This window comes from Sorex fumeus, unplaced genomic scaffold (genome assembly GCF_029834395.1).
Source record: "Sorex fumeus unplaced genomic scaffold, SorFum_2.1 ptg000094l, whole genome shotgun sequence".
Taxonomy (NCBI): domain Eukaryota; kingdom Metazoa; phylum Chordata; class Mammalia; order Eulipotyphla; family Soricidae; genus Sorex; species Sorex fumeus.
In genome coordinates, this window is record NW_026606151.1 from 16,035,555 (window position 1) to 16,050,840 (window position 15,286).

General features: G+C 47.0%; 1 protein-coding gene across 1 annotated transcript in view; it reads right to left on the reverse strand.

The window, feature by feature from the left end:
• Positions 1-4,390: 4,390 nt before the first annotated feature.
• CDKAL1 (CDK5 regulatory subunit associated protein 1 like 1) overlaps positions 4,391-15,286 on the reverse strand; it is a 691,294-nt gene continuing 680,398 nt past the window's right edge. Inside the window, exon 16 of the mRNA XM_056132368.1 lies at positions 4,391-5,282. Within this exon, the coding sequence (XP_055988343.1) occupies positions 5,094-5,282 (189 nt within the window). The 3' untranslated portion in view covers positions 4,391-5,093. The remainder of the gene's footprint in view (positions 5,283-15,286) is intronic.

Consider the following 15,286-nt stretch of genomic DNA (forward strand, 5'->3'; position numbering starts at 1 on the left):
GGGTAAGGTACTTGCCTTGCACTTAGCCAATTTCAGTTCAATCCTGGCACTGCACACAGTCCCATGAGCCCACTCAGGTGTGATCCCTGAGCACAGAACCAGCAGGAATAAGTCCTGAGCACTGTAAGGTATGGCTCTAAAACAAAAGAAAATTTATTTTCAAGGAAATAAAAATAATTTTAGAAAGAAAATCTTTCCCTTATTCCCTTTTCTTCTTTCTTCCTTCTTCCCCCTAATCTTCCCTACGTTCGTATTATTTTTTATATGTAATGATCCTTTCTTTCTTTCTTTCTTTCTTTCTTTCTTTCTTTCTTTCTTTCTTTCTTTCTTCTCTTTCAAATGCCCATCCCTCCACCAGTGCCCATTTCCCACCACCACGGATCCTAGTATCCCTTCCACCCCCCATCCCCCCCTGCCTCTGTGGCAGGGCATTCCCCTTCGTTCTCTCTCTCCTTTTGGGTGTTGTGGTTTGCAAAAGAGTTAAGCCTGATTTTCAGGGAGAAATGTTGGATAATTTACTTTCCATTGATCACTTTGTATATAAGGAGATGTCGCGCAGCCGCATAAGTGGCCATGTGGTTCGGAAAAAATGCCCTGGTACCTGTATGCCAGAGCTATGCTTGTAGGAGCTCATGATCACCAGGGTTCCATCTGGAGAAGGCGGGATGGCAGCACCTACCCCATCTGGGACCTCCTGGTGATATCAGCTCTGTTTCGGACGTGGAGCATTCTCCAGGAGCTTTGGGGCCCTGCAACCAGTTTTCTTCTTTGTTGCTGTGTACTGTAAGATGGCGCTGGGGGACGAGTTGTCCCTAAGTTCGTTTTATATGACAACACCTCTCAAAGCTTCCATTGTAAATCTGATTCCTTCTCCAAGGAACTTTATAATCCACTGAAATTTTCAGCTTGCGGTCAAAAGGTAAACATGTTTTGACTGAGCAAAATCTGATGTAGATATCTGATGTCTCGACACCTTTTTCCAGTGATGGAAGTTTTTAACCAAAGAATTTGAGGGGGAAAGGTGAGAGGGAGGAAGAAGAAACTTGAGGAATACAAATCTTAAAAGTACTTTCCAGGAACAGAGTTATTGTAAGGCAGTTAAGGCACTTGCCTAGCTGGTGGCCAACCTGAATTCAATCCCAAGCACCACATATGGTCCTCCAAGTCTGCCAAGAGTGACGCTTGAAAGCAGAACCAGTCGTAAGCCCTGAGCATTCTCAGATGTGGCCCCCCAACAAAAGAGAACCAATACGTAATACTTTCCAAGATTGTGTACAGGCTTGCAGCAGGTAGTGTGGATTGGGTATTCCCAACTAGTGTCCTAGTTTTCAATCCACAGCACAAGGTCAAATGGAGGTGGTAGACAGGGCACGAGGGTGTAGAGCTCAGGAAACAGGCTGTCTTCAGGAGCCAGCCCTGCAACTCATGAATTCTGTGCTCCTTGCAGGCTATTTTGGGTTTGGGATCACAATAAGCTATGCTCAGGGCCTACTCCTGACTCCGTGATCAGAGATCACGCCTGGCAGTGCTTGAGGGATACCATAAGTACTGCTGTGGATTGGTTGGCCGTGTGTAGAAACTATCCCTGTACTATCTCTCTAACCCACCTATGGATAATTTAAACATGAGTTTTACATATGCCCACCCCCACCCCCCAGTAAAATGGGAACAAGGTTAGCTAAAAAGAAGACTTTTGGGGATGGATTAAAACTTGTGACATGTGTATCATAATGTCTACCCTGTTTAACGATAAGCCAGTTCAGGCTTGTTACTATTAAAATAGGGCTGGAGCGACAGCACAGCGGGTAGGAAGTTTGCCTGGTATGCGGATGACCGGGTTCGATTCCTCCACCCCTCTCGGAGAGCCCAGCAAGCTATAGAGAGTATCCCGCCAGCACAGCAGAGCCTGGCAAGCTCCTCGTGGTGTATGCAATATGCCAAAAACAGTAACAATAAGTCTCACAATGGAGACGTTACTGGTGCCTGCTCGAGCAAACTGATGAACAACGGGATGACAGTGCTACAGTGGTACTATAAAAATAGGATGGGAATCAACCAGCCAAGGCCTACTGAAGGATGTCAAATCTATGGAAAGATGAAGTAGTGGGGAGAATGGCAGTGTTCGTGGCAATGAAGCAACTGTCTCTAGAACCCTCAGAGGTAGATCAGTTAACCAACTAAGCAAGCCCTCGGCAGGTAATTACATCTCAATTTAATTTTTTGCTATTTGTCATACCAGTGCTGAGCTATGTGCACCAAAACATGTGTGTATGGAAGTGTCATTCATCATGGCCAAACCTGTAACAGTGTGTATGTAGACTGGGTGAAAAACCTGTGGCAAATGAGCACAATGCAATTTTGTTCTGGAGCTAAAGTCAATGAATGACTGCTTCATGCAAATACTCAGGCTGCATCTTAGGAGCAATGCTGGGTGGAAAAAGGCACTTGAAATCATGCATGCTGTAATGAAGTCTGCAAACAGGAAATCCAATCTATGGTATTAAAAATAAGGACAGTGGCTACCTTTTGGGGAGCAGAGTTAATGGCTGGGAAGGCGAACTGGGAATTGTTGGTGATGATTCCAATGTGTTCATTTTCTGAAAATCCATCACACTGCCCCTGTGGTTTATGTACAATGACATACACGTTTTGTTCGAATATGAACTTTTAAAAATTGGTAAAAGATCACGAAGTGGTCTGAATGTTAGTAGAGTCTACACCTCCCCACCCCCCTTTGAGGGGTTTAAACTAAAACCTCAGAGTGAAGTACTGGTGGTGGGGCCCTTTGGAGGCAATTAGGAGAGTGGAGACTCGTATGGGATTAGTGACCTTATAAAAGGGATGCAGACTTAGTATAACAGCCAAGATATGGAAGCAATCGAGATGCCCAACTGCAAATGAATGGATCAAGAAGTTATGCTCTGTTTACACAACGAAATACTATGTAGCACTAAGAAAGAACAAAATCACATAATTTGCCATGGCACAGATGAAATTAGAGAATATCATGTTGAATAAATTCAGTCAGAAGGAAAGAGACAGATCCAGAATAATCTCTCTCATGTGTGAGATTTAAAGAGACTTTAAGTCTCTTTAAGAGACTTAGACTTAAAGATGCACAGCAAGGTAGCAACAAAGAGCCAAAGGCATTACAGTGGGAGAACTGATCCATACAACTGAATTGGGGGATGGGATAGGCTGGAAGGGAGGGATGTTGGGGGTCCCTGGGAGAGGGAGAGGGTACACACTGGTAATGGGTGTGGTCTATGTACATGAGAAACTATTCTTAATAATAGTGTAAAGCACAGAACCTCAATAAAAAAAATAAAGGGGGGCAGAGTATACCCTCACCATGTCTGCCATGAGTAACATGTCCAAAAGTTTTCCACCCGTGTGTGGGAAATAGACTTCACAAGTTCCACAACCTGTTGCTGCAGACACAACAGAAATCACCTTTGTGTTACTTCTACTTTATCAACTCTCTTCGGTTTTGTTATAGCCACCCAAATGAGCTCCAACAGACTTTCTTAATGGGCATCACTGAGGCAAATCCCCTCCCCAACACACACGAAACCAAGAAATACAGTATTCACTTGGATTCCTTGAAAGTCAAGCCAGGGGGATAGAGTCATAGCACAGCAGGTAAGGCATTTGCCTTGCATGCAGCCGACCCGGGTTTCATTCCCAGCATCCCATATGGTCCCTTGAGCACCGCCAGGAGTAATTCCTGAGTGCAGAGCCAGGAGTAAACTCTGTGCACTGCCGGGTATAATCCAAAAAGCAAAAAAAAAAAAAAAGTCAAGCCAAACCACACATCCTACCTATACTCCAAGATTACGGCACCACATTTGATAGGGTTCAAAGTAGGAGGCAATCAATCTTAGAGGGAAAATATACATTTCTTTTTTTTACAGGATACATATATATAAAAAAGCATACAAGGCTCAACCTTTAACAACATGTTAGTGATCTCTTAAAAAGGCTTAATGTTCCCTGGGTAAAATATGACAATTTTCACACTCTTTCCTCTAAGGATACTTTTTTGAAGCATTTTCAGCAGTTTTTATAACAAACAATACACAATATATTATTTCTGTTCTGCTTTGGGTCAGGGATTGGGGTTCAGGATGGAAACACCCAAAATATGGTGGTGGGAGGGTATCATGGTGGTGGAATTGCTGTTTGAATATTAAATGCCATCAAATATTGTGAAATACTTTATGAAATAATAAAATTTAAAAAAAAAGAGTAAAAGTCAAGGTAGAAAGGTGAAAATATGTTGAGAGAAAAGAAAGAAAATAACAGGTGGGCACTCAAATGTCATCCGTCCCCCCACTACATGCCTGTATGACCCACAGAATTAACTGAAATGTTCACAGTCATAAGCTTTCTCACACCAATTTTTTTTTATTGTAAAGAAGTCCCTTCACTGGTAAAGGCCCAGGATGTCAGGTAGAAACAAAACCCAAACGATGGAACTGATGGAAAATGTCAGAGAAGACCAACCCTTTGTTGGAGACAGGGCAGGTTTCCAAAATTTGTGGGCTCTTTCCAAGTCTTGATATGTTGCCAAGAGTCCTTTCGCTCCTGGTGTTCCGAAGGATTCGAGGTCCCCAAAAAGGTTTCACATCAACTTCCAAGGAACACATGTACTGTGAGATATAAGATTTTTGCTGCCGTGGGCCTCTAGCAAAGCAGAAAGGGGTAGATACATCGAAAAATGCTTATGAAAGATTAGAAAATTCTTCCCACCTCAGGAAAAGGGGACCATGTGTTCTATCCAGAAGGGAGCTAACTGAAAGGAAACACAATCACTTGCGTTTCTGGCTCCCAAAAACAGGAACCCCAAGGAGTTTCATTGGCAAGATAACGGATGGCAGTTGCTACTGGGACTTGGGTCCGAGAGCCCCGATTGGCCTGACACCAGGTGAGACCGGGGCTTCTCATTGAAGGATGGAGGTTGAAGGGGCACCAGGGAGGCCGGCAGAAATTCCTGCCCATTGCACCCCGATAACGGCTGCTTCTCTGCTTACTGCAGACTTTAATTAGAAATGTGCTCTTCTTCCCGGATGCGTCATGGTGTTGTGTTTTAATTACAGACTCGGATAGAAAAAACCGAAGAGCAGAGCCATCAGAGCCAGGCCTGCAGACACGGCCAGCACGCAGCCTGCAGGCTGGAGGAGCAAGCTCAGGGCCACTCTGGCACCCGCCGCATCTCTGGTGGTCACTGTGGCTGCAGTCCCCGGAGAACTGGAGTGATTCCCAAGTCTGTGTCTGAGTTCCTGGAAAGAGAGAAACATGGGGCGGGGAAGAAAAACAAGAGAGATTTTAAGATGGAAAACCAGCCCAAGTAACAGGTCTCTAGAAACAGTGCTCTCCTAATTTTTTTATTGAGATAGTAATGACACAGGACAATATATTCATCATAGGTGTACAACACGATGATTGGATAAAAGCAACAGAATGATCTGTGAACAGCATAACGATTCAACCGAAAACATAATGATCAGTGCAAGAAGTCTGGTTAAGAGCCATTACCAGCCACCCCATTACAGATTTGCTTTGAACTCTGAAGATCTGCTTGCCTGCAACCTTTTGAATGTGCTATAAATGTACCAAGTTCGCCTACTGTCAGCTTGACTGACCACCGGAAGTTTGGGCAATTCATTCATTTCCAGCCATTTAATTTACTCTGTCCTACCCCTACCTCACCCTCCAACGTCAATTTCTTCTCCACAACTGTGAGTTCAGCTTTGTCTTGTCTTGTTCGGATCTCTGTGTAACTGGGATCACCAGGTATTTCTCTTTCTCTGCATTAGCAGAAAGTCCTCAGGGTTCATCATGCTTTTCTAAGAGGCACGAGCGACTTCATTCTCTGGGAATGGCTGAATAATTTCAGGAATCAGTTTATATTTAAGCAACAGCTTCTTTATGGATTCATCCATCCATGGTCTCTGGGGTTGAATCCATGTGCTGGCTACTGTCAGTAATGCAGCCGTGAACTGAGGGTGCTTCTGTTTTTCCTTCTTTTGTGTTTCCGTGTCCTTTGCACAAGCATCCGGAAGTGGAAAGTCAGGATCCTAGGCGATTATCCTAGCTTAAACTGCTCACTGGACCTATGTACTGCTTTCTCATTGCATTGGCTTCCATTCCACTCCACAGGGCACATGGATTCCCTCTCTTCACACCCTCACTGACACTTGTCAGCTCTTGTCTTTTTGATAGTCTTCACTCTCACAGGTGAGGTGCTAAGTCACCGTCACTTGGCTCTGCACATCCCTGATGACTGGTGACACTAAGTGTCTCTCCAAGCACCTGCTGCTCACCTCTGTGTCTTCTACGGAGAAATGACTTTTCAGATCTTCTACCCATTTAAAAAAAAAAAAACAAGCTGGTTTGCTTTATACTATTGAGACAGAGTTTGGAGATGAGTCCCTTGTTAGATGAATTTTTTTTTGTTTAAAAATTTGTTTTAAATGCCCACTAAGGTGCAGATTTCTTTGCAGAAGCTTTTTTGTTTGATGTTAGAAGAAGCTATTATTTATTTTTGACTTATTCCTTCTATGTAGACACACTCAACACCTGCCTCCCCCCTTCCTGGGCCAGGAGGTCACAACAGAGGCAGAAATAAGTCCCAGTTCCTTCCCTGGAAGGTCAGACGAAGTTTGTGATTTTTTTTTTTCAGATCACACACACATGTATGAGAGACAAGACAAATAGTACTTATGGAAGAGTTCATGAAGGGTCAAACTATGTCAAGTGGAGTTGGATGACAAATGTATCTAACAATGCAGGGATGTGACCATCTCTATGCCACAGAAGAAAGATGAAAAGGAAATTGGGCCATTGCACTGAGGGCTAGTGTGCAGGTCTTGTATATCTGAGGCCCCAAGTCTGATCCCTGGCACCACCAGGGGTAGCTCTGGTGCCCCCCCCCCCGTGTCCCCCACCCAGTCCCAAGCACTGAACTGTATAGACCACACTGCCAGGAGTAGCCTGAGTAATGCTGGGGGCCTCCCAATGCACCCCTCCCTCCAAAACAACAGAAGACCATAATAGTTATTTTATTCAGTAGACATACCCTTGAGGACAGAGACTGGAACACTGCCACGAGAGGACTTCCCCCTACCTCCTGGAATGTGCCTGGGAGGTTGGTAGGCTCCCACAGGCCCTGGTGTGCCACGTCATCACTACCCAGACAGACAGACAGACAGACATGTCAAAGGCCGGGGAAGTCTGCTTGGAAGAAGCGTGATGCAAAAGGAGGCACGAATGCACCACTTTTCAGGGGGCTCCTGTAAAGGGAGGAGAGAAGATGGGCCCCAGGTCACTTCCCTTACAAGCCAGCTACCAGGGCCACCCCTGCAGAGACAGGAATGAGCTCCTGAGAATAGAACTAGAAAGGGGTCTTCGGGGAGGAGAGGAGGGAGCAACGCAAAGGTAGTGCAGAGACTCCTGCTCCAGGAGGCCCCATCATCCCATTATCTGGGAGGTTTTCTGCCTTTCTCCCCCTTCTTTCCTTTCTCTTAAATGGAATCCCCGCTCCCAATCCGAATCTGACAAACAAACAAACAAACAAACAAATCAATAAAAAGCAGTTCAGAAGATGATGTGTCTGTGCTAGCACAAGAACATAAAAATCAGACACCTGGAGATTTTGTCTGCTCTCAGCTCCTGGCTGACCCCCTCAGCCTCTGCCTGGAAGTGGGGAACTGCAGCTGAGCATACGTAGCGGAAGCAATGGATGCGTGAATTCCTGACCGGAAGTCTGAATTCCTGACCGGAAGTCTGAATTACAGACCGAAACCTTGGTGGGAGCACAGTGGAACATCCGTTAGCAATGTGTGGTACCCGATGAGGCAGGAGATGATGAGAGCTTAAGTTAGGAACGATGGTAGGAGGTACAGAAATACCTTTCTGTCTGAGCCTCCCTGGACTTGAGCTCCAATGAACGAAGCACCAAGAAGAGGAACGAGAAAACAAAAATGAAAACCCGATTTCCACAGGGAAACGCTGGTGTGTGAGAGATGTGGAAGGACCGTCGGTTTGCAGGCAGGAGACTCCCTGCAGCATTGACGGGGCTGCTGACTCCAAATATAAACCTCTCAAGCCCAGCCATGGTCAAAGCCTTACTTACTTTTGTTGCTCACCTGCTATGCCAGGTAAGCCGCCGCTGCTTGGCCTGAGCCCTCAAGCCAGACGCACACAGCCCAGCTGGCGAGACAGAGCCCTTTTCTCAGCAGCCTGGGTGGGTGGAGAACATGTCCAGAACTCTGGGGTGTGCCCAGAGCTGCTGCACTTCCCCCCGCCCCCCCACAAGGATGACTGGCTCATCAGACTGGCTTTCTGTGTGATGATTATGTTATGATTATGCTGGGGAGATGTTGACAGGCTTCACACCGACTGATTATAAAAATAGCCTGGAGAGCCTGGGCAGGGTACTTACACAGACAGGGCAACCCTGGGAAAGAATGTGGACCCGCTTGCCACAACCTGCCAGGCAGGATCCCAGAGCACGGAGCCAGGAGTCAGTCCTGAGCACTGCCGGGTGGGGCTCTACACAAACAAGAATGCCTCCTTCCCCCTCCCCCCGCTCTACCCCAGAACATGGACCTGCTTCAGCAGTCAACACAGGAGCTTGAACTGAGTCATTTTTGAGACCATCGACTCCCCCAGAAACATGTGCGGGTGTTCCCACCTCCTGGCCCGGGGAGGGGGTATTGGGGGAGGGGACGTTGAATGCGTAGAAGTAAAAATTAAATAATAACACACTGTCCCACGTTGGATCTGGCAAGCCCTAAAGCACTAAGCACAGAGTTGAGTTTATTATACTTTTAATATGGCAAAACTGAAGCTGTGCTCCTCACAAACCTAAGAAACACCCCACTTTTGAACAATTTCACAAAATTTCCCTTTCCTTCCAGATCTTTGAACATCAAGTGTTTGTTGCTCAGGTGATCAAAGCTCCCTACGTTCAAGGTCCTGAGTGGACAGTCTGTGGGAGCCTATAAATTGATCATTCTTCCTTGGGCACTACTTGTCTTTCCTTAAACAGTTAACACATTTGAGTACCACAGATCCGTCAAAGATTCTGAAGGGAGCCTCCCCACCACTCCTGGCCGACATCTGACTCCCAGACCCCCAGGAAATGGGACAAGCAGACAAGTCCACATGGTTGGCCATTCTCCCGGTCAACAGTGGAGCGCATGTAAGAGGGAAGGGGAAATGCTGCCTGCCTCTTCCATTTTACCAAATCAGTATCTTGATGAGAGGCATCCTTTAGTACATTTTTTTGGTTTGCTTTTGGTTTTGGACCACACCTGGTGGTGCTCAGCCAGGTACCCCTGGCTCAGTGAGCAGTGGACCATATGGGGTGCTGGGGATCAAACCCGGGTTGGCTGTATACAAGGCAAACATCCTACCTGCTGTACTATCTCTCATACAAAATTGAGGAGGGAAAGACAAATTCTCAGATGACAGAGAATTGAGCCTGCTAGCTTTGAACAATTCAGTGGTCACCGGCGTGATCCCAAAGGAAAGGCAATTTGGGAGCACAGGAAGAACAAGGACTGCATGATAGGGCAAGCTGGCTGCGACAGCTGTCACCCCATTGATGGCCAGGGTTGATATGGCTGATCTGGTTGGCGAAGTGGGAGTTCCCTTCCTCCCTCACTACTTCAAGTGTGTCCCTCTCCTGAAGCCAAGTGCTCAGTTGAAGAGAATGACTTTTCCCAGACTGTTCTTCAGTCAAGAATATATGAGTACACAGTCAGCACATATCTCATATCCTCGAGTGATCCCTACAACCATCATTGACTTGGTGATCCCTTCTCTATCCTAGCTGCCTTCTCCCCCAGTTCATTGAGGCAGGCTGCCAACCTTGAAACAATCTTCCTGGCCCTTGTCTCTATCGTCCTTGGCTACCCTACCTTTTATAGGGTCTGCTAAACATGATGGCCTCTCATATCTGTATTGGAAACCATTAATACCCACAAGTAGAGAGAGATTAAGAGGGAAATTGTCTGCCATAGAGGCAGGGGGAGGGGTGGAATGATGCAGGGGAGGGATACTGGGGACATTGGTGGTGGAAAATGTACACTGGTGGAGGAATGGGTGTTCGATCATTGTATGACTGAAACTCAATGATGAAAGTTTTGTAACTGTAGCTCACAGTGATTCAATAAATAAAAAGATGGAAAAAGAGTATATGAGTAACTGTGTTCCCCTGCTTGAACCCCCAAACAAGCTTTCATGGAAGGACAAAGACTTTCTCTTAAAGACAAAGACACTCAAACATGCAAATCTTCCATAGTAGCAGACCACCAGTGTTGAAATCATCACTCATAAATAGAAAATCATGCAGCATTTCTAGACTCTAAGGAAAGTACAAAGACTTCACAGGGAAAATGATAATTCCCATTAGTAAGGTGTAAGTTGAAAGAGAGATTTATATCAAAGTGACTTCAGGAAAAAAAACATTATGGGCAATGGTTCCAGAAAGTAAACAGAAGGTTCAAGTCTTCCCTAAACCTTGTAAAGACAGTATGGTCAGCAGCTCCTAAAATTCCAGAGGCAGTTGGGGTGCTCAGTCACTATACACCACACACAAGAATTCCATCACTTATTAAATAAAACCACACCTCTCTCTCAGACTTACAAATTTTTGTTTGCTTTGGGGCCAGAGCTGGTGGTCTTCGGGGCTACTCCCAGCTCTGAGTACAGGTCTGGACAGGGCTCAGAGGATGATGAAAGTAATGGACCTGAACCCAGGCCTCTCGCTTGCGAAGCATAAGTTCACCCCGGAAAGTCAAATCTCTCTGGACCCAGACCTGACAAATTTTTATTAAATTTGAAAAATGCCTTCTTCAAAATTATCAGAAATTCAGGAGGACTGGTCAATGGTTGAAAGCTGGCCACAAGTGTGTGTGTGTGTGTGTGTGTGTGTGTGTGTGTGTGTCTGTGGAGTGGGGGGTAGGGGGGCTGGTGGTGAAGGACAGTTAGGATAGAGAAAGAACCAACATGACAATAATAGTTGGAAATGATGGTTTTGGACAAGAACTGAGTGTTGAAAGTAGGTGAAGGGATATATCTGATAGCCTTTCAGTATCTGTATTGCAAACTATAAGGCCCAAAGGAGAGGGAGAGGGAGAGGGAGAGGGAGGGAGGGAGGGAGGGATGGGAGAGGGAGAGAGGGGGGGAGTGAGGGAGAGAGAGAGAGAAGGAAGAAGGAAGAAGGAAGAGGAGGAGGAGGAGGAAGGAGGAGGAGGAGAAAAAAGGAGGAAGGAGGAAGAGGAGGAGGAGGAGGAGGAGGAGGAGGAGGAGAAAGGCCAACTGTAGAGGCAGGCGGGGGTGCAGGGATGGAAACTAGGACACTGGTGGGAAATGTACAGTGGTGAAGGGATGGGGTTGGAACACTGAATGACTGAAACCCAGGCATAAATAGCTTTGTAAATGTGTATCACTGTGTTTCAAAAAAAAATCAGAAAATCAAAACAAGGATGTGGCTTTGTTTAATCATCGAGAGGTCAACAAACTCCCCCAGTCCACTAAGGGCCCCCTGAGAAAGTGTCCATTTCCACCAGCCCTTTCTTTCCTTGTAAACTTCACCCGTTACCTTGATTGATTTCTACACATCCTCGCTAATTCCTAAATGTATCCCACTAATTTTCAAAAGTATAGCTTATCAAATCCCACTAAAGTAGTAAATCTCTCAAAGTGGCAGCAATTATATAAACACTGGAGCACAAAACAAAAACCACTCTGAGGAGGAAAATACTTCGGAGCTCGGATTTCAGCGGGTTAGAGAGTGGAGACAGAGCAACTGTCCATTTCTAATGATGTTCTGGGGCTCTAGAAGTAACTGCATCTGCTGTTGAGGGTAGAATAAAAGTGACCTCTGACCCAATACTTCTGCAGCAGGTGGTAACTGGCGTCTGGAGGAACCATGAGTGCCCGACGGGGGTACTGGGGCTCTGGATCCGGTTCCATCGGAGGGTTCTTGGGCAAATCACTGAGTTCTCCTTGCCTCTGTACAGAATCTCCTGAAAACGAGATACTATTGGTATTTGCGTCTCAGTTCCTATGTGAGTCGAGCACAGTAGGAAAATGTTGGAAACTCAATTCAGATGAACACAATCTGTGGGATCTGGTGGCTCCCACGGGCTGTGTGGCAAATGCCCCGATGCGGTTTCTGTCAAATTACCGAGCTGCCACTTGGCTTTTCCGGATCTGATTTATCGGTCACTTCAAGCTCATTTGTTTCTTGCTCACACCCTCAGGGAAGGCCCCGCTGTATAACGCTGGGGCCCCGTTTTCAAATCAGGCTGACCGGAAATGGAAAACAAGTTTAGAGAGCTCTCTGCTGTGTGACAGTGGACAGCAGGTTGAAGCTCCCCAAGACCGGTTGCCTCTCTGGGCCATGAAGATCATAATGCGGGCAGGGTGAGCGTGACATGTGGCACGGGCCAGGCAACTCCACACAGAAAGAATATCGGGGATGTGAAGAAAGGGCTACTATGACTTCCTAGGAGCAGGGCTTGGAAAACCAATCCAGAGCCATGCACGGCATGTATGTGACATCCTGAGTGACGTGTCCTGCCTGAGACTGTGTTCTAACAAGTTCTAACCCAGGAAAGCGAGTGCTGTGGGCCACAGGGGCAAGCCCGCCAGGCGTCCTCCTGAGGGGAGAGCGTGCGGGGATGATTCCTTCCTGAGGCATCCCCTCCCCCCCAACCAGCACAGTGACCATGATCCCAACGTTTATGAAGTGTCCAGCTGTCCACTGTGCCAGGCGCCTGTTCCATGGCTGCTTTTCCTGTCAATAGCTCTGTGCAGGCTGGTTTCTGGGAAAGGAAGGAGGAAGGCACCGCTGACCCCGGGACTCTACACAGACTTTCTTGCCCCTGCCCTCCCCTGCCTGAGCAGCCACCTGCCCCCCACCCACTTCTGCCTCTGTGTCCTGCTTCCCGGGGCCACCTGGGAACAGACCTTCCTTCAGGAACCCTCTTTCACACGGGGCCCAGGCCCAATGGCTGACCCTCAGCCACAGTCCCCATCCATGCCCAATGCACAGAAAAGGCAGTGCCTACATCTCCGCCCTGCACAGTTCCGCACCCGTACCTTCTGAAGAAGGCCAGCCCGGCTACCCGGTGACACAGAGAGGCGATGGCAGGAGTGCCGTGGAAACAGCTTCCTGCCTGTCCCGGAGGGCATGTATTATACTGTATCTACGTTATTTTCTATAGGTGCGGGTGATCTTTCCATCTGCATTCCCACCATCAGAGTCCTGTTCTCCCCCCCCGCCCCCCCGGAACTGAATCACTGTGAGATACACAGTCACAAAGTTAGTTGTTCATAACTGGGTTTCAGTCATACAATGTTCCAACACCCATCCCTCCACCAGTACACATTCCCCACCACCTATGTCCCCGGTTTCCCTCCCACCACCCTACCCCAGTCTGTCTCTATGTTACATCTCTCTGTCTCCTTGTCTGTCTGTCTGTCTGTCTGTCTCTCTCTCCACTTCCTCTCCTCCCCCCTCTCTCTGCCTCTTCCTTCCTCCCTCCCTCTCCTTTTGGACATTTTGCTTTGCAATACAGGTACTGCAAGGGAATTATGTTTCTCCCTTTACCTCCTTTCAGCACTCAGACTATACTTCTTACTAGGCCTTCAGGTCAAAGGGTCACAGGGCCCCAATGTGGGCAATCTTGAAAGGGCATCTCTAGGGAGGAACAGTGGAGAGGCCCAATGGCGTGTTTGATCTCTACTGCTACTGGAACCAACGGCCACCAACAGAGTCTCCCCACAAAGGTCCTCTGGAGCACTCCTGAAGGCCAGTAGTTCGAAACCCTAGAGGGTTGCGTGCTTCCCGGAGGCTCCAGAGAAAATCTATTTGCTGGCACTTTCCCTTGGCAAGGCCTCCTGGATCATGGTGCTATCCTTCCTTTTCTTTTTTCCTTTCTTCGTAACTTAAATATCTTTTCCTTTTTTTAAAATATGTATAGTTCATGTTCTATTTATTTTTGCTCACTCACTATTCCTTTTTACAACAGTATCAAAATGATCATTATTTTATTCCGATTGTCTCGGAAGCCATCCCCAGCAGTGTTCAGGATTTACTCCTGGCTCTGTGCTCAGGGATCCCTCTTGGTGGGGCTCACGGGATCATACCTGGTGCTGGCAGTAACCGTTAGAGCTAAAAGGCCCACAGAGGTGACGACATCTTGCTCTGACAATGGTCTTGCAGGACTGCCTGATTTGCCCTTTGCATAAAAAGGACAATTTTTTTTTTTTTGTCCTTTTCTTCCAAAGAGAGTGGAAAATTCAGGAAACAGTGGACCACGGGATGGGAAAATACATTACTCTTTGGTCACTTCCATTCCACATTTCTCTCTTTTTTCTTTTGTTGTTGTTGTTGTTGTTGTTTAATTTTTATTTTTGATGGAGGTGATACCCCACCCAGCAGTGCTCAGGGCTCCTGACTCTGCAATCAGGGATCATTCTGGTGGACTCAGAGAATGATATGGGGTGCAGGGAACCGAGTCAGTCACGTCAAAAGCAAACACCTTACCCATTGTACTATCACTCTGGCCCCTAAATTATGCTTTGATATATTTGCAAGTAAGCTTTGGTTAGAAGTCAAAGGTCCTTGGCCATCCCATGGAAGAAAGTCAAGGTACTCAGAGGTCTTGCCTCAGTGACCCCTTTCTGTTCATCAAAACAGACTCCTAAGGATCCAGGGAGAGGACAGGCCTATGTGACAATATCAGTGGAAGAGACAGTGAACATGGGACATTGAGCAGAACTCTAGTCACACCTGTACCTCTTGCCATCCTCCCCACTTTTGGAGAAGAAATTACTAAGTTCCCGCCATGTGGAAACCTGCACCTACTTACAGAGGGGAGGTGCGAATGGCAAGGCAGAGGAGGGCCTTGAATTTAGTAGTTACACCAAGAAGATGCCTGGTTAGACACATCTTTAGAAGGCAACATGGAGTGAGGAGAGAAGCAAAGGCCCCAGGGCATTACGAAAGCCACTACCAGGGTCAAGAGCATCATCAGATTTTGTTGCTGGTCCTTGCTGCTGATGCTCAGGAGGGAACAGCCTGATTCTGCACAGGCCAAAGGAAGACCCTTCCAGGAGAGTCGGCCTTGGGGAAGCAGACGTGGCACGCTACCTGTCTGCAGGCTCGGAATTCTCAGGGGATTCTGCAAATGGGACCTGTGTTGCTGGCACTTGGCTGAGATTTCTCACAACACCCCCCCCCCCCATACACGCACACTCTCTT